Source organism: Scyliorhinus canicula, chromosome 2 (assembly GCF_902713615.1).
Source record: "Scyliorhinus canicula chromosome 2, sScyCan1.1, whole genome shotgun sequence".
Taxonomy (NCBI): Eukaryota; Metazoa; Chordata; class Chondrichthyes; order Carcharhiniformes; family Scyliorhinidae; genus Scyliorhinus; species Scyliorhinus canicula.
In genome coordinates, this window is record NC_052147.1 from 220840406 (window position 1) to 220864304 (window position 23899).

Sequence of the window (23899 nt, forward strand, 5' to 3'; positions counted from 1 at the left end):
TGCAGAGATTTACCAGGGTGCTGCCTGGACTGGAGGGCATTTCTTATGAAGAAAGGTTGAGGGAACTAGGGCTTTTCTCATTGGGGTGAAGAAGGAAGAGAGGTATCTTGATAGAGATGTACAAGATCATGAGAGACGTGGATAGCCAGAGACTTTTCCCCAGGGCGGAAATGGCTGTCACGAGGGGACATAATTTTAAGGTGATTGGAGGAAGGTATAGGGGAGATGTCAAAGGTAGGTTCTTTACACAGAGTGGAAGGTGCGGAGAGTGGTGGAGTCTGCGGAGGTGGTGGAGTCAGAGTCATTAGGGACATTTAAGTGACTCTTGGACAGGCACATGGACAGCAATAAATTGAAGGGGTGTAGGTTAGGTTGATCTTAAGATTAGGATAAATGGTCTGCACAACATCGTGGGCCGAAGGGCCTGTGCTGTTCTATGTTCTATGCTAGGGTGAGGGAGTTATAGTTCTATTGGGGAATAAGACACCGTGCCGGGTGGCACAGTGGTTTGCATTGCTGCCTCTCAGCGCCAGAGACCCGGGTTCAATTCTGGCCTTGGGTGACTTTGGTGTCGAGATTGCACTTTCATCTCTGTGTCTGTGTTGGTTTCCTCCAAGTGCTCTGGTTTCTTCCCCCACAGTCCAAAGATGTGCAGGTTGGGTGGATTGGCCATGCTAAAGTGCCCCTTAGTGTCCAGAATGCGCAAGTTGGGTGGCGTTGTGGGGTTCTGCGGATAGTGGGCCAAAGTGGGGTGCTCTTTCAGAGGGTTGGTTGTGGACCAGATGGGCCGAATGGCCTCCTTCTGCACAAGGGATTCTGTGATCAAGGATGGAAGTCTGTGTGGCTGAGTAAATCCGTAATTGCAAAAATGAATAGGGGCTGGTTTAGCACCGTGGGCTAAATAGCTGGCTTGTAATGCAGAGCAAGGCCAGCAGCATGGGGTTCAATTCCCGTACGGCCTCCCTGCTGGAATGTGGCGACTAGGGGCTTTTCACAGTAACTTAATTGAAGCCTACTTGTGACGATAAGTGATTATTATGTTGTGGTGAATGGAGGGCTAAAAGTTATTATTTTGAATATGCAATTGTAAGTTAATTTGGGGATAGTTTGCCAGGGACAGATAAAGGAGGTGGGATTGGAGCAAGTATTGGTGATGTGAGGGCAGCATGGTAGTGCAGTGGTTAGCACTGGGACTACGACGCTGAGGACCCTGGTTCGAATACCGGCCCTGGGTCACTGTTCGTGTGGAGTTTGCACATTCTCCTCGTGTCTGCGTGGGTTTCACCCCCACAACCCAAAAAGATGTGCAGGTTGGGTGGATTGGCCATGCTACATTGCCCCTTCATTGGAAAAAAAATAATTGGGTACTCTAAAAAAAATTTTTAAGTATTGGGGATTGGATGGTAAGTGATCAGAGATGGCCTTGTCTATAAATGACATAATGGGCCTATCCAGCAGCATGAGATGGCAAGGTCGAGAGTGTCAGTGAATATGTGGGGGGAGAGCGTTAGGCTCCAAACATTGCCCTTCCGAGCAGATGCATTCAAGAGTAGAACTGGATTTTTCCCATACCCATGTACGGTTTTAAGCTGGTTGAGCTCACTGAGCTAAATCGCTGGCTTTTAAAGCAGGCCAGCAGCACGGTTCGATTCCCGTACCAGCCTCCCCGGACAGGCACCGGGATGTGGCAACTAGGGGCTTTTCACAGTAACTTCATTGAAGCCTACTCGTGACAATAAGTGATTTTTATTTCAAGCGTAGCTTAATAGTTTCATCCCAACCCAACTGGTTACTGTACAACTTTGGAGTGGAATGAACTTTGACAGACATTAAAGATTAAGTCAGGAGTTTTAATTATCTTTACACATTCAGTGGCTCTTACAGTCAAGTTTTGACAATTACAACAGGTGCTTGAGTATAGATTAATCCAACAGTCATTACAGATACAAATGTAACTTGTGTATTGAAATATCCTCCATTGCAGCTGAATTCGTGGTTTGCCATAACATTGTTAAATGTAATGTTCAAGGTATATAACTTAGCAAGGCCAAATTTACAGTTTAATTTCATGTTGATAAGCTTTATCATATACGTTACATTGGGTGTGGCTATATATGGTCTTTCAAGTTGACTAAATTTGAAGCATGCTCTGTTCAACTCTTTTGAATGTTCCTCTTCTCTGATACCTCTTGTTTCTTCAGTTGTCAGCTTGTGCTTGAACTAAGCTGGCATGTGTTTCTCTAGATTGTCAATAAATACCTTTAACTTGGAACCATAACCGTACAAAATGCATCACCGTGGTATTTACATGCTACTTCTATCAGGATAAACGATAAACTTTTAATCTGCCTTAATATTCGTTCCAACCACCCCCCGCTTCTGCTTCTGTAGAATTTTATTAAACTTTCTAGAGTTATGTACTTAAACATAGAACTCTGGAAAAAGTAACAATTTTTGCATCTCCTGAGCTCTCCCTCCTCTCTTTTTGCACCTGGGAACAGCATTGCAGATTTTATCTGTCAGAATTGACTGAAACCATTCCGTTGTGAGCTTAAACCTCAACCTTTAGTGAAAATGGTCATCGAGCTCTAGTACTACTGAATAAAGTGCTGGGTCATCAATTTGACTTTCAGCTTGCTATGCTGCAGGTTTATGGTACTTGTGACTCAATTATTTATCAGCAAATTACTAGCTGTTTGTTGTGTGAGCTCTTTTGTTAACAACTTGCCTGGAAACCTGGTTTTCTAAGAATTCCAGTGTGAGCCCTTTTAGATTTTCCTAAAATTTAGTAGCTTTGATTCTTTGGTATATTTTCAATAATAATTGTGCAAGGAAGGCATTAATAAATTTAAAAACAACTAAGCATCTCAAAGCAATTTAAATTAAGCTTAGAATCACTTTTATGATCCAAGAATGGATTAAATCTGATTGTTGTATGTAGAAATTAAACAATAGATTTTGGATAATGTATGGCCCATTTCACATGTATGGTCACAGATGAGGCCATGTTGCCCGCGTTAAATAATTCATCCAAAAAGAATTGTCAAGTTCCCAGTTTCTCCAAGTTATTCCTCATCAGTTTCCAGAGCTTTTACCTCTACCATTGGTCCTGGAGGTGTTTTTTCATATGTGTGTCAGTAATTCTCCTGACATCAGTTGTAAATTTTACTAGCTTGAATTTATGTCCAACTTGTTCTACTCTCAATTTAATGTAAAATATTACAGATTTATCTTTCTTCCACTTGCCTGTCTTACCAATATCTCCTTGTTCATTCCTTTTGCAAATTGAAATGTTCAAGTCACCTTTTTTTCTTCATAATACACACAGGTCTTGGTTTTAAGACCATTTGTAATATTTAGGATTTTTATCTCTTCCCTGGTATTCCTTGTACTGGTGTGCTGTTTTTTTCTAGTTCCTATTTTCTCCTCTGAGCACCTATTTAGCATGTTTCTGCATTTTCTTATTTTCATCCAAGTAATCAGCTTACAAGTCCTGCAGGGAGAAAAGAAGAGATTTACTTTTACTTTAGTTTTAATCTGACATTTTTTGGGATTATAAATCTAAAGGTTATACTTGCCCACTGATGTGTTGTGCAGCAGCTTACTGCAATTCATTTTATTTTGTTGTTCCTACATTTGTTTGCATTTAGTAGCCCTTTCCTAATCTCTAGAGGGAAGTTTTCTTCTACCAATGCTGACTGGAAAGATCTGTGATATACCTCTAGCATAAACTTGTATTTCATAGATTTAAGTGAGCAAAGTAGTTCATTTTGTAGCTTGCTCCCTCTCACAGAATTGATCTGTGATTGCCCTAGCTCAAACTCCTAGAGTTCACCATGGGCCTCTATCTTTCATCGCAATAGTGCTTTTTGATATGCTGCTCTGAATCCAAATAGACCACCCTAATGGAATTGCCTTTACGACATATGTGGCTGGTCATATTCCTGAGCAGAGGCCCCTCTGACTTCAGTTTCCTTGTGATTTACAAACTGTCCAAATTTCTTCTCTTTTACAAACTACTACTTATGGGACTATCTTTGCAAGCTTTCTTAATGTCTCAACAGTCCATACATTATTTCCATCACTGTGTTTTCCCACAGTTCTTGGTTATGTTGCACTTGGCTCAGTCATGCCATTTCATTGACCTATTGATGCCTCATTTACAAAGACTAATACATATTCCTGAAGCTTTTGATTTATTTTCTGTCAGCTGTACCTCATTTTGGGAGCCACTCTTGCTGGAGTCGGAATGTTATATGTTCAATTCCCATACTAGGACTTCAACACAAAAACCAAAGGTACACAGGAAATATTGCAATATTGGTGCCACCTTTCGTATGAGGTGTTAAACTGAAGCTCCATTTCCTCCTCGGGTTGATCGTAGAAAGATCCCCCGGTACTATTTTTTAATTATAAATTTAGAGTACCCAATTCATTTTTTCCAATTAAGGGACAATTTAGCATGGCCAATCCACCTACCCTGCACATCTTTGGATTGTGGGGGTGAAACCTACGCAAACACTGGGAGAATGTGCAAACTCCACAGTGACCCAGAGTTGGGATCAAACCTGGGACCTCAGCGCCATGAGGCAGCAATGCTTACCACTGTGCCACCGTGCTGTCCCCACGGTACTATTTTAAAGGTAGAGGAATTATCACTGGTATCCTGGACAATATCTATCACAAAAACAGATTTATCTGATCATTTTCAGTGTTGTCATGTTTCCCACATTACAAAAATGAGTGTATTTCAGAAATAGTTTGTTGCTGTAAAGAAATTGTGGTTGTGAAAGGCACATTTTCCCCCTTTGGTAGACAGTTATCGCATCTCTTCACCCTTCTGTTAATCCTAACTCCTTAGTTCATAAACATCCTCTAAGTCATTCCCTGCCCTTGCCCTTTAGAACAAACTTCTCCCATTTACCAGCTATGTTTTAACTGACTTTGCTGTATCATTCTGGGATTTGTCTCGGGTCAAGGGCAATTATGCCTTTGTTGGTGCTATCCATTTAATCCCACTCCCCAACTCTTTCCACAGAGCCTTTGTAATTTTTTTTCTCCTCGGGCATTTTATCCTACCACCTTTTGAAAGCTACTTTTTAATCTACTCTCACCGCCCTTTCAGAGCAGCATTCAAAAAATGTTTCCATAGTTCATGCCAAAAGCAGAATAAGAAGTCTTACAACACCAGGTTAAAGTCCAACAGGTTTGTTTTAAATCACGAGCTTTCAGAGCACTGCTCCTTCCTCAAGTGAATGAAGAGGTATGTTCCAGAAACATAAATATAGACAAAGTCAAAGATGCAAGACGAGAAATATAATGCAACATGAATTCTAGGTCCCGGTTGAGGCCGTAAACGTGTGCGGAACGTGACTATGTCGACATGGGTACCACCATTACACATGAGAACAGCACCCACCAGGTACGCAGTACATATTCGTGTGACTTGGCCAACATTGTCTACCTCATACACTGCAGGAAAGGATGTCCCAAAGCGTGGTACATTGGCGAGACCATGCAGACGCTGCGACAACAGAGGAACGGGCATCGCGTGACAATCACCAATCAGGAATGTTCCCTTCCAGTTGGGGAACACTTCAGCAGTCAAGGGCATTCAGCCTCTGATCTTCGGGTCAGGGTTCTCCAAGGCAGCCTTCAGAACGCGCGACAACACAGAATCACCGAGCAGAAACTTATAGCCATGTTCTGCACACATGAATATGTTCTCAACTGAGACCTTGGATTCATGCGGCATTACATTCACCCCCCACCATCTGGCCTGGGCTTGTGAAATCCTACCAACTGTCCTGACTTGAGACAATTCACACCTCTTTAACCTGGGGTTACCCCCCTCTCTAAATCCGTAAAGACTTAATTACCTGCAAATACTTGCTTTCAAAGTATCGTCTTGCATTTTTGACTTTGTCTATATTTGTGTTTCTGGAACCTACCTCTTCATTCACCTGAGGAAGGAGCAGTACTCCGAAAGCTAGTGATTTGAAACAAACCTTTTGGATTTTAACCTAGTGTTGTAAGACTTCTTACTGTGCCCACCCCAGTCCAACACCGACATCTCCACATCATAAAAGCAGAATGGCTTTGATAACTTCTATATTCCAAGACCTCAAGCTTCCCTGCTGGTGCTGAATGAGTGAGTGTACTGAGCCAGGTAAGTGGAGTGTATTACAACACATTTTTATATGGTGTGAACAAGCTTTGAAGAGTCTGGAGGTGATCTACTCTCGCAGATTTCCCAGCTTCTGATCTGTCCTTGTACCCACAGTATTTATGGGGCTGGTTCAGTTTCTCATGAACTCCAGGCTGTAGTTAGTCGGTAATTCAATAATGGTAATAAAAATATTGACTGTAGTGTTTCCACAAATGTTACTTGCCCCACTTAGTGCTGCAAATAGTACTGAAAATTTTGCAATCACCAACAAAAGACTTCCTTTCTCAAACTCCAAAAGTTTACTTTGTATCCCTGAGTTTGAAGACTCACATTTTTCAGGGCAATTCTATGATTTTTTTCTTCTCTGTTTTTACCCCTACATGGACTATCACCATTCCAAATTGTCATCTTTTTGAAGGCTCTGTACAATTACTGTTTTGCCCCTCAATTTTCAATTCATTGAAATTAGACCTCCTGCAATCAAGTATTCTTTTTAACATATGGTGATCGATATGGCTCTGCCAGCCTGGAATTGCTCCCTCTAGCTCCTTCCCATAATTTGGTGGCCTATGGTAGATACGGTATATACTGAATAGCATATTGCTCCACTATTCTATACGACCCTCTTTCATGATCTTTGTCATGTGTGTCTGCAGCTTAAACTTATTTGCTCCCTAATTTCTCCCTCAGTACAATATTCATAGAAATTGAGGAATAATTTTGGAAAAAAAAGTGATCAAGGACAAAATGTCACATTGTTTCTTTTTGCTTGCTGGCAGGACTTTGGAATGGCAGAGGAATTTGCTTCTAAGGCATTGGAATTAAAACCAAAATCATATGAAGCTTACTATGCCAGAGGAAGGGCTAAAAGGAGCAGCAGGTGAGAAGTTCCATCCATACCTCACAACCACTTGCTACAATTAATTATACAAAAAAGTGCTGTTTGTCTATTTAGATGCCTTATTACCTGTGTAGGAAAACAGTCCATGTCTGCTTAGAAAATTAGCTAATGTATTGAATTCCAATCCATTAGCTGAATATTATTTTCCTTTCACAGGCAATTTTCTGCAGCTCTTTCAGATCTACAAGAGGCTGCTAAGCTTTGTCCTAACAACCGAGAAATAAAACGGCTTCTGGCTCGGATAGAAGAGGAATATAAACAGCTGCATCGAGCGCAACAACAGAAGCAACAGTATCAGCACCCACAGCAAAACACTGAATCTGATAATGAAGAGGAATTATTAAGACAAGACCTTGAGAGTTCATTATTTGGCACTGATGAACCTACTGAAATTCAGTCTGCCTCAGCAAGACCCTCTCCAAGTTTAGTTCCATTTAAAAAGGAACTTCAAGATGATACTGCAGGTTCTCAACAGAATTCAAGGCCTACCTCTCCTCAGAATAAATCTAAACACAAATACCTTCGAGAGCCACTCGCACAACAAGGACTTGTTACACAACCTCCCAAACAAGCTCAAATTGTGAAAACAAACCAGCATATGAATTTATTACAAGCTGGGGGAAGAGCTGCAAGTTATCAATATAGCAGTAAAATTCCAATTCCCTTGCCAAGCAATAAAAATATGCACCAAATAGAATCTACAGTCAATAGTAGAACATGTTCTGGAACCTCTGGAGAAAGGGTGACTTCTGCTCATGCTGTGCTGCACAATGAGATTATTACAACTGACACTTCTTCAAATTTGACCAGACCAGCAGAAAGTGCTGTACAGTCTCAGCTGACTATTGATTTATCAGAAAATGTAGCTCAAGCAAAATCTTCAGATATAAACCAGGATGGATCGATAACAGGTGTTTCTGTGCCTCAAACCATCATGAAGATTTCTGGTTCTCCTAGCAGTCTAGCCTCCAACAACAGTGTTTCTGACTGTGGGAAAATTTCAGATGTTCACATCAAAAACAGCTCAGAATACAAGATGGAGAAATCCAACAAAAACTTGAGTGGGCCGGAATGCAGACCAAGGACTACGCCATTTATGGGGATAATAGACAAAACAGTAAGAACCCAGCAGCATCAGTCCAACAGTCAACAATTTTGCATATGGCATGATCAGTCAACAGATGGATTAATTACAAATGCAACTTCAGTTGGTGATGGTCAAAATATTCACTGTGATGCACAGTTTGCCAAATCTGTTGGAGCCCATCATGACCATATAAAACTTCCAACTCCAAGCTCTGCTGGGAATCTGCACAATGGTATGCATTCCAAGACCTGTCAGACAGCTACAAATTTTCAAGAACCCAATTCACCCTTGATGGTTCCACAGAGTATTTCTAAACCACAATCTCACACACGTTCAAATATTGCTTCTATTAAACCAAAGCGATCTTTTATAGAATCTAATGTGTAAATTGGACTTTTGTATATGTTGTAATCTAATCGTAGAATTTGTAATTGTCAGTAGCTATATATAGCGTTGCATGTTGGTTATAAAAAGTAAGCTTTAATCCACCTGGCATTGCACTGAGTATTGTAATATGGCATTTAACACTAAATGAATAACTGCACTTTATTAAAAATGTCCTGAAGTGCTTTTGCTGTAATTTAAATGTTTAGATTCAGTTAAAGAACAGAACATGCATCGTTATCAGTAAAACATTGTCAAACAGCCACATTAAGTCTCCCATTTCTTGGACAAATTCAAATCTTTCACGTCTAGAATGATTATTATGTAATCTTTAACAATTTAATGAATTACTCACCTGTAATCAAGAATTATGTTGCACATTAATCAAATTTAAAAACTATATAATGGTTCTGTTATCAACTTTCCAATACTATTTATTTACTTGTGCTTTTAATTTGTAAATTCAGACTTTTTAGTTACATTAACCAATTCTTGCAGCTATTGTCTGCATAAACTTCTAATAATTTATTTCTTACAGCAGCATACTGTTTTGCCGCATACTGTTTTGCCAAGTAGAGACGGTATTGTGCCTAATTTTCTTTCCAGGACTATATATTGCATATTAATTCAAAAAAATAAAAATACAAAAGTATATTCTAATATGAGTTGTGAACTGTAATTTTAATTTCTGCTTAAACCATGGACACCAATAAATTGCACATCCTTGAAGACTGAATTCATCCTGGCATGCAAAACTTGGGACGAAGGTTCTTTCTCAGCGATTCAGGCCTTAGAATGTACAAATTGTGCTGATAAATTTCTTATTGCATGATATTTATTCCTTCCTTATGGAATGCAAGCTATCAATCAGTATTAAGTATTGTGGCAGCTAAAGTATCTATGATTCAACTTCGGTCTCAGAATTTAAATATATAAAGAATATCTGCTAGACAAACAAGCCACTAATTAGTGCACTTCTAGGTGTTAACATTTAAATTACAAATAAATATAATTTTTTTTGGGATAACTCACTAATTGATACAGTAGTAATCAAGAAAAATGTTACTAACCCAAGATTTCACATGTTAATTGCAGCCTTGGTTTGCTGGCATTTTTACTACTTGCTGAGCTTCTATCCAGCGGTCAATGGCCATTTTAAGTGTTCTGTTCGGTGTTATTAAAGATGACTCCAATGGCTTATTTGTCATTGGACTTGTACGCTTTTTAGTATTAATCCAGCTCTCAATGGCTTCTCTCTCATACGAATAGCCATCTATCATAGGAAAAAACATTTTTGAAGTTTAAGTTGCATGAGCTCCTCGTACCCTAGACTAACTAGTCGGCTCTACTGTAGTTACTTAAGAGTTCTACATGAACATTATCTCCATTATAACAATAGAATATGCTCTACCAGTGAACCTCCCACTCCAAACATTACTGAAGGAGGCAGCACTAGTTTAAATCAGTGCTTTGGGTGTGTCACAACAGCCCTCTTAATCTTCAATGCTCAAATACTACATTTTTGTAGGTAAGCTTCATTTTCTTTGCGTGTATTTGGAATATTATTTTTTTTTCACAACTGTGAAAGTGTTGGGCTTTCAGTATAGCAACAACCAGAGGGCAGTACGGTGGCGCAGTGGGTTAGGGTGCTCCGGTTTCCTCCCACAGTCCAAAGACGTGCAGGTTAGGTGGATTGGCTATTCTAAATTGCCCTTAGTGGCCAAAAGGGATAGGGTGGAAGTGAGCGCTTAAGTGGGTCGGTGCAGACTCGATGGGCCGAATGGCCTCCTGCACTGTATGTTCTATAAGCATTGCGGCCTCATAAAGAGGACCCAGGTTCAATCCCGGCTCTGGGTCACTGTCCGTGTGGGTTTTGCCCCACAACCCAAAAATGTGCAAGCTAGGTGGATTGGCCAAGCTAAATTGCCCCTTAATTGGAAAAAATTAATTGAGTACTTTAAATTTTAAAAAAAAGTATAGCAACAACCAAGAATCGTCTTGAACAATTATGGACAGGAAAGAAATGCTACCTTAGCCAGCGACAGCGATATCCACATCCCATGAAAGTAACAAAAAAATTTTACTAAGAGAACATTACAGGCTCTCAAATAGATTATGCTTGACCTACACACAATGTGATCCTACTTTGATAATTATATACTTGAGTTGATCTAAATACCTGAAGCAATCACTGGATCAGTCATGATATCCCTGGATATTGGACAGAGGAATTCATCTGGTACACCAATACTAATGGATTCCAGTTTGGCTTTTAGCTCTTCAATTTTCCGCAGTGCTTTGTTACGTAGTCCAAGTGACTCTGCAACATGATTTCCAAGCCAAAAGTGTACGTGAAACAGCAGCATGAACAATTTGACAGAAATTAAATTTTTAAAAAGAAATTCAAATTAAAGGGCAATTTAATATGGCCAATCCACTGACCTGGCACATTATGGCAGTTAGACCCACGCAGACACGGGGAGAATATGCAAACTCCACAGTGACCTGGGGCCGGGAAGAAACCTGGGTCCTCGGTGCAAATGCATCAAAGGCTATAACCTATTCCAGAACCTAGGTTTTACATTTATTCTTCTGTCTCGTCTCCCAATTCTTACTTATAACATGACCCTGGACCCAGCTTGCGTCTGTATCTGGGTTTTGAGTGCTCTTTACTGACTCCCAAACAATAACTGCTGCCCTGTATGTATTCTTATCTGCCAGGCCTACCCTTACTTGTGGCCCACTTAAACCTTGCTCCAGCATGTTAGATGGCTATGGGTTATCTAGCTCATCGCCTCCATCCTTAGCTGCATAATAACAATCAATCTCTACGACAGACAGGATATGAGGAAAAGCCCAGTAGTGTACAACACTGGGAACCATGGATCCAAAGTCACCTCTTCCTCTCAAATATACACACTTAAGACATCACGTCTCAAATCCCTCACATTTTGCACCCACAGTTATATCTTCTAAAAGAAATCCAATTTGCATTTGAATTAGTCAATAATAACTGCTTCCATTGCAGAGTGACCATTCGATGACCGAAAGAAATATAATTTCTGCAGATTGGTTTTCAATTTACCTCCCCCTTCAAATATATGCTAGGTCCTCATTCTTGCCAATGTGAAATCGCTTGTTTACATTACCTAGTTCCTTAGGATCCTGAAAACAGCAATCACATTCTTCTGAACCAATGACAGCATCCCTAATTCTCAAACTCCTCAGGATCCAATTGCTCCATTATTCTGATTGCTCTCTTCTGTATCTTCAGATGGCAACTGGAACTTTGTTCACATCTGTTACGTCTGCTGAATACTGACCTTACAGCAACTTAAGACACCACCACCACTCACTTAGGCATTTGTTGCATCAGACTTTGGTGCGTGACCCACCATCTCAAGCAATCTTTTCCGAAAGATCACGTAAACATAAGCAAACCAACCCACTAGGAAATTGTGCTCTTGTTCTCAGCATATGTACATAGGTACCAGGGGACTGACACTCATGGTGTCACCAAGAACATATTCCACCCCAAAACATACAGGAATTAAGAGGTATTTTACAAAATTATTGCTGAGCACATGCATACATTTTTGCAGGTGGATGGTAAGGTTAGCAGAGGTGAGAGACCATGGCAGGATTTACAAACTAGGACAATAGTTTAAAATTAAACTTAACCATCAGACTTGGACTTTGTGGTCTCTTGATCTGTTATATCCTTTCATTAAGAACCAACTTAACAAACCTCATTATGCTTAATTCCTTGCCACTGGCTCAAGTATTGTAAGGTCTCCACTTATGCTGCTTTCTGGTACTATTTCTCGCTTTGATTTTATCTATCCTGACATTTCAAACTCAAACTGCTCATCAAATGAGTTCATGACTTCCTTCTGTCTTACTGACCACAGCTTGCATTGTCGCGTAACCCCAGAGCAGCAGCCCAACTGCCTCATTCCCCCAATCCCAACAACCAGTTCAATCTTCAGTTTCAGAAAATTGTCCCATGGCACTTTACAGTGCTCTTGTGGGGAATTAATAAAGATAACCTAGGGTCAACATGGATTGGTTTACAGGAGGCTTTTAAAGGTGAAGAGAACAAAAAACATAGGGGTACAAGAAAGAAATTCTGGACAACTTTCTGCATTAAAGAGAGTTGTATAGATGTAAACAGTTGATGTACCATCATTATTTTAGAAACCCACGCAAAAACATTTTGTATATTCACATAAGTATTTTATGACAGAAACTAAATTCTGTTTTCAACCTTTTTAAAGTGGTTGAGCACTTAAACCATATTCATTAAAAGAGCAGGTTAGCCCCCCAGACTGCAAATTTCACAATCTGTCTTTTGTCTTTTTTTCAATCAGTATGGGGGTATAGCCCTGTGGGCACTGATAAAGGTTAACTGTTAACTGAATCATTTTGTGATATAGTACTTAGTGCGCATCTAAGTATAACCATTCACATTTAATATTTTTTTAAATCCAATATAAGTAAGTACGTTATTTTAAGCATTACTATTTTACAGATCTTACCAACTTTCAGATCATTCTCAAGGTTTTCTTTAGTAAGATTCAACAATTCCTGGCCATCAATGTTGTTAGATTTGAAAACAACTACTAATTCCTGCAGCTCTTCTACTGAAAGCCAATAACAGACCTCATCTTCCGACCAGTGCTGAACAGCGCATCTAAACTTCCCAAGTAAATCATTACCTTGAAAAAAATTGAAACAATAATTTTAAATAGGTTTGCCAATATCCGTGGACTTTATTTATACATTTGTTCACTATTCCCATTATAATCTCTTTATAAAGTCTTAACACTACTCAGGACTGAAGTTATTATTGGACAAATTGACTAAATGGCCTATTAAGATCATTGTTATTCTACATACTACATGTTCATGAAGTTCCGTTTATATACTAACCAGAATTGTTTTCTGATCCGATTCTCCAAATATTCACAGTTTTATCCATAGAGCCAGTTGCAATTAAGGGGAGATTGCGTGCAAATGCACAAGCTGTCACATACCTGAAAATGTTATCAAAAGTCAATCCGCAACATAAGTGAAGTTGAAGATTATATAGCAGATAGCACATTGTGTCAGGAGAATATCCCCATAAACCCCATTATTCAAATAAGGTGCACAGCAGCTAGTTAGTTTTAATTGGAACAGTTTTTATTACGTTTGGTTGCTGCAAAACTGAATAACAATGCCATGTACTGGTAGTATTTCCTGCTACCTTTGAGACTCCAGTAACTATTTGAAAGATCAACAATGTAACTTCAACCCTGATGAAGTTTGGAAAGCCAAATTAAGTTCACACGGAGTCACAAATAAATAACTTGTTAAAGCCTTGACACGGTAGATAACTTCCACAAAATTCATGGGCAAGCCTAAACTGCAATTCAGAGCAGGTGCAGATAATTGGTGCACAAATGTAAAATTAAAAACTCTTAATATGCAACCCGGAACAGGCCATGGACCATGCCCAATTCATAAATACAAAGAAGACAACACAGCATTATACACACTATTCCTGATGCAAGAATCTGACATGACCACCTGTTATGGGCCAGGTGTCAGAGAACCCCAAAGTGCATCATGGAGTTCACCTGACCCACAACTTTTAAAAGATTGTGGTATGGGGAGCACACGGCCCACTCTACAGGTGTGCTACAGCAGAAATGGAAAATAATTTTTTTAAAGAAAAACAATGTTTATTCTATGAACTTAAGTTAGCCTTTTTAAAACATACAGTGAACATCATAGCAACCATTAATTAAAATACAACCCCCAAAGAATACAACACAAAGTAATCCTTAATAACTTCCCAAACAACATCCAGAAGACAAAGACACACCTATCAACAGAAGCACATCAGGTTTACATTCTGAAAACCTACTGAAAACATTTATAATTCTGAATTCACCAAATGATCAAGAAATAGTCTTTTCATGGCAGAGAGAACAACAGTACAACTGCTTTGTCTGGCTTCAGCTCCAACACTAAAAACAAAACACCCTGCAGCAAACAGCCCGAAACAAAAGTAAAAAGCTGACAGACAGCCCAGCTCCACCCACACTCTGACATCACTGATAAAACACCTATTTCTGAAAGATACATTTGTTAAACACCCATTCCTTAACGGTACTCTCACTCACATGACACACCTGAATGTAAAATTATAGTTGTTGCTCAACATCTGCCATAAAGACTTCCGGTTGCGGCTATGCGGAGCTAAGTCGCACATTCGGCAGCTCCCGCTAGAATTGGGCTTTCGGACTCTTTTTAGGGCCCCCAGCGGCACTTTTTCGACAATCCCCAGTGTGGGAAGGGGATAACATTATTCCCCCGGAATTGTATGGATTGAACAAGGAGTGGAGCGGTGAAAAAAGTGGAGTTGGAGCAGAGACAGGTGCGAGGAAGGAAGGCTAAGATGGCAGCAGGTGGAGACCAGGCAGCGTGGGAGCAGTGATCACAGGAGCAGCAAGAGTTTCTCCAGCGCTGCTTCACGGAGCTGAAGTCAGAGCTCTTAGAACCGATGAAGGCCTCGATTGATAAGCTGCTTGAGACCCAGACAGCCCAAGGGGCAGCGAACCGGGAGGTCCGGCAAAAGGTCTTGGAAAATGAGGACGAGATCTTGGGCCTGGCGATGAAAGTGGAGATGCACGAGTAGCTCCGTAAGAAATGGCAGGCGAAGCTCGAGGACATGGAGAACCAGTCGAGGAGAAAGAACCTGCGGATTCTGGGTCTCCCGGAGGGGCTGGAAGGTTCAGATGTGGGTGCCTATGCGGTCACCATGCTGAATACGTTGATGGGCACCAGGTCCTTCCAGGGGCCCCTGGAGCTGGAGGGGGCCCATCGAGTGCTGGCGAGGAGGCACAAGCCCAGTGAGCCGCCGCGGGCGGTGCTGGTGCAGTTCCACCGGTTTGCGGACAAAGGATGTGTGCTAAGGTGGGCCAATAAGGAGCGAAGCAGCAGGTGGGAGAACGCAGAGATCCGGATTTATCAGGACTGGAGCGCGGAGGTGGCGAAGAAGAGGGCCGGGTACAACCGGGCTAAGGCGGTGCTGCACCGGAGAGGGGTGAAGTTCAGCATGTTGCAGCCGGCGCGGCTGTGGGTTACCTACAGAGATCGTCATTACTACTTCGAGATGCCAGAAGAGACATGGACCTTTATTCAAACTGAAAAACTGGACTCCGACTGAGGACCGTGGACGAGGGGATGCCTGGGGGGGGGGGGGGGGGTCGGGACTGTTGTGTTGTGTATTAGGGGGGATTTTGTGGTTGGGTTGATCAGTGTCTCCTTTGTCTGTTGGGCAGGCCTGCATGGGGTTGGACTGGTAAAGGACTGTAGGCGTTGGTGGCTGGAATTGGGGATGGGGCCCCATGGGGGGGCCGGCCTAAGCCGGAGGAATTGGGACTGGGCCTGGAAGGGAAATTATCCCAGAGGGGGCGGGGCGGATGGGCAGAAAGCGCGGGCTTTTTTCCCGCACTACGGATGGAAAGAGGCGGGGCCGGTGCTAAAAGCGCAGGCTTTCTTCCCGCGCTGAGAGTGGAAGGGGTGGGGTTGGGGGGTGGAGTGCCCGCTGATGGACGGAAGGGGGGAGGGGAGATTCTTACACTGGGGGGGGGTCGATGGAATGGCGGGAGTAGCCAGGGTCAGCAGGAGTCGCTGACTCACGGGAGTGCAATGGAGGGAGCAATGTAGCTAGGGGGAAACCGGGTTGCTGCTGGAATGGAGCTGGAGTTTGTAGAGGAGGTCGGGGCGGGGGTCTGCCACTGAGAGGAACGAGAAGTGCGGGGGGCGCGGGCACGTGGCTGGCCTACGAAGGGTTATGGCTAGTCGGCTGGGGGCTGGTAGCCCCCTGTTCCGGCTGATAACCTGGAACGTAAGAGGCCTGAACGGGCCGGTCAAGCGGGCCCGTGTGTTCGCGTACCTGAAGGGGCTAAAGGCAGATGAGGTCATGCTTCAGGAAACGCAACTATGGGTGGCAGATCAGGTAAGGCTAAGAAAGGGGTGGGTAGGACAGGTGGTGGCGATCTTGGTGGGGAAGTGGGTGTTGTTTGAGGCGCTGACCATTGTCGCAGACAACGGAGGTAGGTATGTGATGGTGAGTGGTCAGCTGCAGGGGGTGCGGGTGCTTTTGGCAAATGTATTTGCCCCGTATTGGGATGATGCGGGGTTTATGCGGCGCATGCTGGGCCAGATCCCACACTTAGAGACAGGGAGCTTGATACTGGGGAGGGGGGGATTTTAGATCCGGCATTAGACCGCTCTAGGTCTAGGACTGGCAGGAGGCCAGCGGCGGCCCAAGGTGCTGAGGGAGTTTATGGACCAGATGGGGGGGGTAGATCCGTGGATGTTTGCGAGGCCGGGGGCCAGGGAATTCTCATTCTTTTCCCATGTTCATAAGGCCTACTCTCGGATTGACTTTTTTGTAATGAGCCGGGCGCTGATCCCGAGGGTAGAGAACACGGAGTACTCGCCGATAGTCATCTCTGACCATGCCCCGCATTGGGTGGACCTCGAGCTGGGAGAGGAGAGGGACCAGCGCCTGCTGTGGCGCTTGGAGGTGGGGCTGTTGGCGGACGAAGAGGTTAGCGGGCAGGTCCGGGGTGTATAGAGAAGTATAGAGAAGTACTTGGAGACCAACGATAACGGGGAGGTGCAAGTAGAGGTGGTTTGGGAGGCGGTGGTCAGGGGAGAACTGATCTCCATCAGGGCTCATAAAGAAGGGAAGGAGAGGAGAGAGAGGGAGAGGCTAGTGGGGGAGAAGGTTAGGATAGATAGGAGGTACTTAGAGGCCCCCTGAGGAGGGGTTACTCAGGGAGCGGGCGCAGCCTTCAGGCCGAGTTTGACTTGTTGACCACCAGGAAGTCGGAGGCGCAGTGGAGGAAGGCGCAAGGGGCAGTGTATGAGTATGGCGAAAAGGCCAGCAGGATGTTGGCACACCAGCTTAGGAAGCGGGAGGCAGCGAGGGAGATTGGGTGAGTGAGGGAAGGAGGGGGGATCACGGTGCGTAGTGCGGTGGGGATTAACCGGGTCTTCAGGGATTTCTATGAGGGATTGTATCGGTCTGAGCCCCCATTGGAGGAGGAGGGGATGGGTCGTTTTCTGGACTGGCTAAGGTTCCCGAGGGTAGAGGAGTGGGTGGCGTGGCTGGGGGCGCCGGTTGGGTTGGAGGAACTGGTTAAAGGACTAGGGAGCATGTAAGCGGGGAAGGCACCAGGGCCAGATGGGTTCCCGGTGGAATTCTACAGGAAATACGTAGACCTGTTGGGCCCGCTGCTGGTTAGGACTTTCAATGAGGCAAGGGAAGGGGGGGGGGGGGGTCCTGCCCTCGATGATGTCTAGGGCGCTGATCTCTCTGATCTCGAAGCGGGACAGGGGCCCTTTGCAGTGCGGGTCGTATAGGCCGATTTCACTTCTCAATGTAGATACGAAACTGCTGGCAAAGATATTGGCCGCGAGGAGCGAGGACTCTGTCCCAGGGATTATACACGAGGATCAGAAGGGTTTTGTGAAAGGGAGGCAGCTGAATACCAATGTACGCAGGCTCCTATATGTAATTATGATGCCAGCGGTGGAGGGGGAGGCGGAGGTAGTGGTAGCTATGGACGCGGAGAAGGCCTTCGATAGGGTGGAGTGGGGATACCTGCGGGAGGTGTTGAGGAGGTTTGGGGAGGGGTTCATCAGCTGGGTGAGGCTGCTGTACGAGGCCCCGGTGGCATGTGTGGCCACGAACAGGAGGAGGTCAGAATATTTCCGGCTATACCGAGGAACGAGGCAGGGGTGCCTTTTATTCCCCCTTGCTCTTTGCGCTGGCGATTGAGCCCCTGGCCATGGCCTTGAGGGAGTCTAGGAATTGGAGGGGGTTGGTGCCCGGGGGGGGGGGGTATTGTTGTATGCAGACGATCTGCTATTGTATGTGGCGGACCCGGTGGGGGGAGTGCAGGAGGTGTTGAGGATCCTCAGGGAGTTTGGGGATTTCTCTGGGCATAAGCTTAACATGGGTAAGAGTGAGCTGTCCGTGGTGCACTCGGGAGACCAGGAGAGGGGGATTGGTGAGCTTCCGCTAAAAAGGCAGAGAGGAGTTTTAGATACCTGGGGTGCAGGTGGCTATAAGCTGGGAGGCCCTGTATAAGCTTAACTTGACGAGGTGGTGGAACAAATGGAGGAGGAGTTCAAAAGGTGGGATATGCTGCCGCTCTCCCTGGCGGGTAGGGTACAGTCCATTAAAATGACGGTGCTCCCGAGGTTTCTGTTTTTGTTTCAGTGCCTCCCCATCCTGATCCCCAAGGCCTTTTTTAAGCGGGTTAACAGGAGTGTTATGGAGTTCGTGTAGGCTAAGAAGACCCCGAGGGTGAGAAGGGTGGTTCTGGAGCGGAGCAGTGATGGGGGGGGGGGGGGGGGGGCCTGGCATTGCCTAACCTCTGCGGGTATTACTGGGCTGCCAACGTGGCGATGGTATGCAAGTGGGTAATGGAGGGGGAGGGGGCGGCTTGGAAGAGGTTGGAGATGGCGTCCTGTGTGGACATGAGCCTGGGGGCGCTGGTGATGGCACCGCTGCCGCTCCCTCCGATGAGGTACACTATGAGCCCGGTGGTGGCGGCGACCCTCAAAATCTGGGGGCAATGGAGACGTCACAGGGGGAGGTGGGGGCCTCGGTGTGGTCCCCGATACGAGAGAACCATCGGTTTGCTCCGGGGAAAATGGATGGGGGGGTTCCGGAGCTGGTACAGGGCGGGTATTAGGAGGATTTGGGACCTGTTCATCGACGGGAAGTTCGCGAGCCTCAGGGAACTGGAGGAGAAATTCGGGCTCCCCCCCAGAAACACCTTCCGATATATGCAGGTAAGGGCGTTCGTTAGGCATCAGGTGGTGGAGTTCCCGCTGCTGCCGGCGCCCAGGGTTCAGGATAGGGTGTTGTCGGGGGTGTGGGTTGGAGTGGGCAGGATTTCATCAATTTATCAGTTGATACAGGAAGAGGAGGCCTCGGTGGAGGAATTAAAAGGTAAGTGGGAGGAGGAACTGGGGGAGGAGATTGATGAGAATACGTGGGCGACTGCCTTAGGAAGAGTAAATTCTTCCTCCTCTTGAGCCAGGCTTAGCCTGATACAATTTAAGGTGCTGCACAGGGCGCATATGACCGGGGCAAGGCTGAGCCGGTTCTTTGGGAGTGAGGATAGGTATGTGAGATGGGCAGCACGGTGGCTCAGTAGGTTAGCACTGCAGTCTCACGGCGCTGAGGTCCCAGGTTCGATCCCGGCTCTGGGTCACTGTCCGTGTGGAGTTTGCACATTCTCCCCGTGTTTGCGTGGGTTTCACCCCCACAACCCAAAGATGTGCAAGGTAGGTGGATTGAACACGCTAAATTGCCCCTTAATTGGAAAAAATTAATTGGGTACTCTAAATTTAAAAAAATAAAATAAAAAAAAAAGGTATGTGAGATGTTCAGAGGGTCCTGCAAACCATACCCACATGTTATGGGCATGCCCAGCGTTAGAGGAGTTCTGGAGGGGTGTAGCGAGGATGGTGTCAAGGGTAGTGAACTCCAAGGTTAAGCCAAGCTGGGGGGGGCTTGCAATATTTGGGGTGTCAGATGAGCTGGGAGTGCAGGAGGCGAAAGAGGCCGGTATTCTGGCCTTTGCGTCCCTGGTAGCCCGGCGAAGGATTCTGCTTCACTGGAAGGATGCGAAACCTCCAAGCGTGGAATCCTGGATTAATGACATGGCAGGGTTTATTAAATTGGAGAGGATGAAATTTGCCTTAAGGGGATCTGTGCAGGGGTTCTTCAGGCGGTGGCAACCATTCCTAGACTTCCAGGTGGTGCGTTAGGAGATGGTCAGTAGCAGCAGCAACCCTGTGGGGGGAGGGGGGGGTGTGTAGGGAGGGGTTCATTGGTTAACGTTCATTGTTTATTTATTTTCGCTGTTTCACTGTTCTGTTCAGGGGTGGGTTTTTTTTTCTATTTTTCTTTTCTGTTATTTATGATGTAAAAATTTCGAATAAAAATATTTTTAAAAAAACATCAGCCATCCATAAAGAGGAAACAATGACTCCTATCAAACTAAGTGACGTCTGTTTTGGGAGCAGAGTAGGGGAAACGAGGCGTACCACCACCCTCCACATGAAAAACTACTTCATAAAGTAGGCAGCCATACTGCACCAAGTGCAGCAATAACAGGAAACAACATTGATCTCATGATTCTGAATGTTAACTACATACCTTTTGTGCTGTGTCAATATGTAAAGCACTGCTCCACTGGTCTGCATAAGAAAAGAACAACAGTAACACCTAACAATTTGACAGTAAAATTTTTTTGAAACAATTATACAATCATATAAATTAACAAGTGTCATTAACCAAAATTGAGTCTTAAATGTCATGATTCTTGTTTAAGCTTGGACTTTAAATTAAATTGCAACATTTAGTGCTAACAAGCATTGCACTGTGAAAAATATTATGCAACCAGCGTTAAACAAGCACTATCTCATTAGTTTTCAGATAATTGTAGTCTACCAGACTGAACTTAAAAGTAGTAGAAGATATCAATGGCATACACTTAACATGAGTTTAGAATCTCTATTGTTTGGTATGAAAATTTGTTGTCTATATGGACTTCAGTAAGGTCTTTGACAAGGTCCCTCATGGTAGACTGGTACAAAAGGTGAAGTCACACGGGATCAGGGGTGAGCTGGCAAGGTGGATACAGAACTGGCTAGGTCATAGAAGGCAGAGAGCAGCAATGGAGGGCTGTGACTAATGGTGTTCCGCAGGGATCAGTGCTGGGACCTTTGCTGTTCGTAGCATATATAAATGATTTGAAGGAAAATATAACTGGTCTGATTAGTAAGTTTGCAGACGACACAAAGGTTGGTGGAATTGCGGATAACGATGAGGACTGTCAGCGGATACAGCAGGATTTAGATCGTTTGGAGATTTGGGCGGAGAGATGGCAGATGGAGTTTAATCCGGACAAATGTGAGGTAATGCATTTTGGAAGGTCTAATGCAGGTAGGGAATATACAGTGAATGGTAGAACCCTCAAGAGTATTGAAAGGCAGAGAGATCTAGGTGTCCACAGGTCACTGAAAGGGGCAACACAGGTGGAGAAGGTAGTCAAGAAGGCATGCGGCATGCTTGCCTTCATTGGCCGGGGCATTGAGTATAAGAATTGGCAAGTCATGTTGCAGCTGTATAGAACCTTAGTTAGGACACACTTGGGAGTATAGTGTTCAATTCTGGTCGCCACACTACCAGAAGGAGGTGGAAGCATTAGAGAGGGTGCAGAACAGATTTACCAGGATGTTGCCTGGTATGGAGGGCATTAGCTATGAGGAGCGGCTGAATAAACTTGGTTTGTTCTCACTGGAATGACGGAGGTTGAGGGGCGACCTGATAGAGGTCTACAAAATTATGAGGGGCACAGACAGAGTGGATAGTTAGAGGCATTTCCCCAAGGTAGAGGGTTCAATTACTAGGGGGCATAGGTTTAAGGTGCGAGGGGCAAGGTTTAGAGGAGATGTACGAGGCAAGTTTTTTTACACAGAGGCTAGTGGGTGCCTGGAACTCGCTGCCGGAGGAGGTGGTGGAAGCAGGGACGATAGTGACATTTAAGGGGCATCTTGACAAATACGTGAATAGGATGGAAATAGAGGGATACGGACCCAAGAAGTGTAGAAGATTGTAGTTTAGTTGGGCAGCATGGTCGGCATGGGCTTGGAGGGCCGAAGGGCCTGTTCCTGTGCTGTACCTTTCTTTGTTCTTTTGAAAATAACATTACATTATATTAGCTTGCACACTTTTGAACACTCCATTGTAACATGTTCAACTAGCTCAAGGCAGCTTTGGAACAAACTTACCGGATTCCAAATTATTATAGACTTGTCAACGGACCTTTAAAGAGAAGACAAAATGTTTGAACTACAAAACCATCGCAAAAATAAAGTTGCGTTGACTCATATTTTGTAAAAACAAATTACTATTAGTTTCACCTACGACTGCATTAATCTCAGGAATTGCATTGCTCCATAAACTAGATACTGTTTTAATTTAATTGGTTTCTTTTAATCATGCATGAGCAAAACACAACATCTTCAATGCTTACATTTTAACAGAACTGTGAAGATGTGGAATTTAATTTGAGGGTGAATACCTGAGGCAGAGATTGTCAACATTCAAGATTAGATTGGATAGATGAATGAGAAAGATGCCCCTTGAAGGCATATAGGAATAGGATAGGTAAATGTGAATTCAACTGTTTTCTTGTCTGGAGGGTAGACATGAATGGTCGCCAGCACACAAGATCTTTAATTAAAGCTCTCAATCAAATCTCCAAGCCCCACTCCTGCTAGCCAAAGACGTGCTTGTTAGGTGAATTAGACATTCTGACTTCTCCATCAGTTTACCCGAACAGGCGCCGGAATGTGGCGACTAGGGGATTTTCACAGTAACTTCATTGCAGTGTTAATGTCAGCCTACTTGTGACACTAATAAAGATTATTATTATTAATCCTTTGATGAAGCCAGAAAGCCCATGGAACCCAGCAGGAGGGAAGGCGGCAGACCCGGCCTTTCGTGGTGGAAACACAGCCTAAGGTGATGGTACAGGTGTTTGAAAAACATTTTGTGGAGCAGGGCAGGGTGATGATGGAAACTCTTAAATGGTCAATTGAGGAGGCACTTGGCCCGATCAAGAAGCTGGAAAAATTCTCGGAGGCGGTGAAGGAGCATGGAAAGATGCTGATCGGCGTGGAGACGGCTTTGTCACTGCATGGGGATCAAATCAGCTCGTTGAAAGCTGAGATGTTGCTGGTGGAGGAGAGGAATAACACTCTGAGGGCAAAAGTGGATGACTTGGAGAACAGGTCAAGGAGACAGAACCTCAGAGTCATGGGGTTGCCGGAGGGGGTGGAGGGCCTAAAGCCGACTGAGTATTTTTCTCAGATGTTTGCCAAGCTTTTGGGGGGGGGGGGGGGGGGGGGGGGGCGCGACTCTCCCCTCCAGAGTTGGATCGGGTGTACTTAGGCGGAAGCCTCAGGCGAATGAGCCGCCGCAGGCCGTGATTATTGCGTTCTACAGCTTCCAGCAGAAGGAGCAAGTTCTGCAATGGGCCAAAGTGAGCTGGGATTTTAAGTGGGAAGGAAGCATTACCAGGATATACTAATTTATCGGAGCAGAATTGGCAAAGCCTCTTTATAAGGCAAAGTCGGTGCCATTCAGGAGTGGAGTCAGGGTTGGGGTGGTGTACCCGGCGAGGCTGAGAGTGACTTTTTGGTCAAAATATCATTTTTTCAATGCATCAGAGGCCGAGGATTTTGTCAAAAAGCATGGACTGGGACT

At 44.4% G+C, this 23899-nt stretch overlaps 2 protein-coding genes across 5 annotated transcripts in view; one reads left to right on the forward strand and one right to left on the reverse strand.

Annotated features, from left to right (window-relative positions):
- The window catches only part of LOC119961966 (protein TANC1-like), a 145192-nt gene extending 135991 nt beyond the window's left edge, over positions 1-9201 (forward strand). For all 3 annotated transcript variants that reach the window (XM_038789625.1, XM_038789627.1, XM_038789628.1), the window contains 2 exons: positions 6949-7049; positions 7227-9201. In XM_038789625.1, the coding sequence (XP_038645553.1) occupies positions 6949-7049; positions 7227-8544 (1419 nt within the window). In that variant the 3' untranslated portion in view covers positions 8545-9201. The remainder of the gene's footprint in view (positions 1-6948; positions 7050-7226) is intronic.
- The window catches only part of wdsub1 (WD repeat, sterile alpha motif and U-box domain containing 1), a 60031-nt gene continuing 37961 nt past the window's right edge, over positions 1830-23899 (reverse strand). Inside the window, exons 6-12 of one of the 2 annotated variants that reach the window (XM_038789635.1) lie at positions 22420-22453; positions 20783-20823; positions 13474-13577; positions 13080-13259; positions 10721-10861; positions 9612-9814; positions 1830-3493 (exon numbers count right to left, since the gene is read on the reverse strand). In XM_038789635.1, the coding sequence (XP_038645563.1) occupies positions 9627-9814; positions 10721-10861; positions 13080-13259; positions 13474-13577; positions 20783-20823; positions 22420-22453 (688 nt within the window). In that variant the 3' untranslated portion in view covers positions 1830-3493; positions 9612-9626. The remainder of the gene's footprint in view (positions 3494-9611; positions 9815-10720; positions 10862-13079; positions 13260-13473; positions 13578-20782; positions 20824-22419; positions 22454-23899) is intronic. The other variant, XM_038789637.1, reaches the window with a different exon arrangement.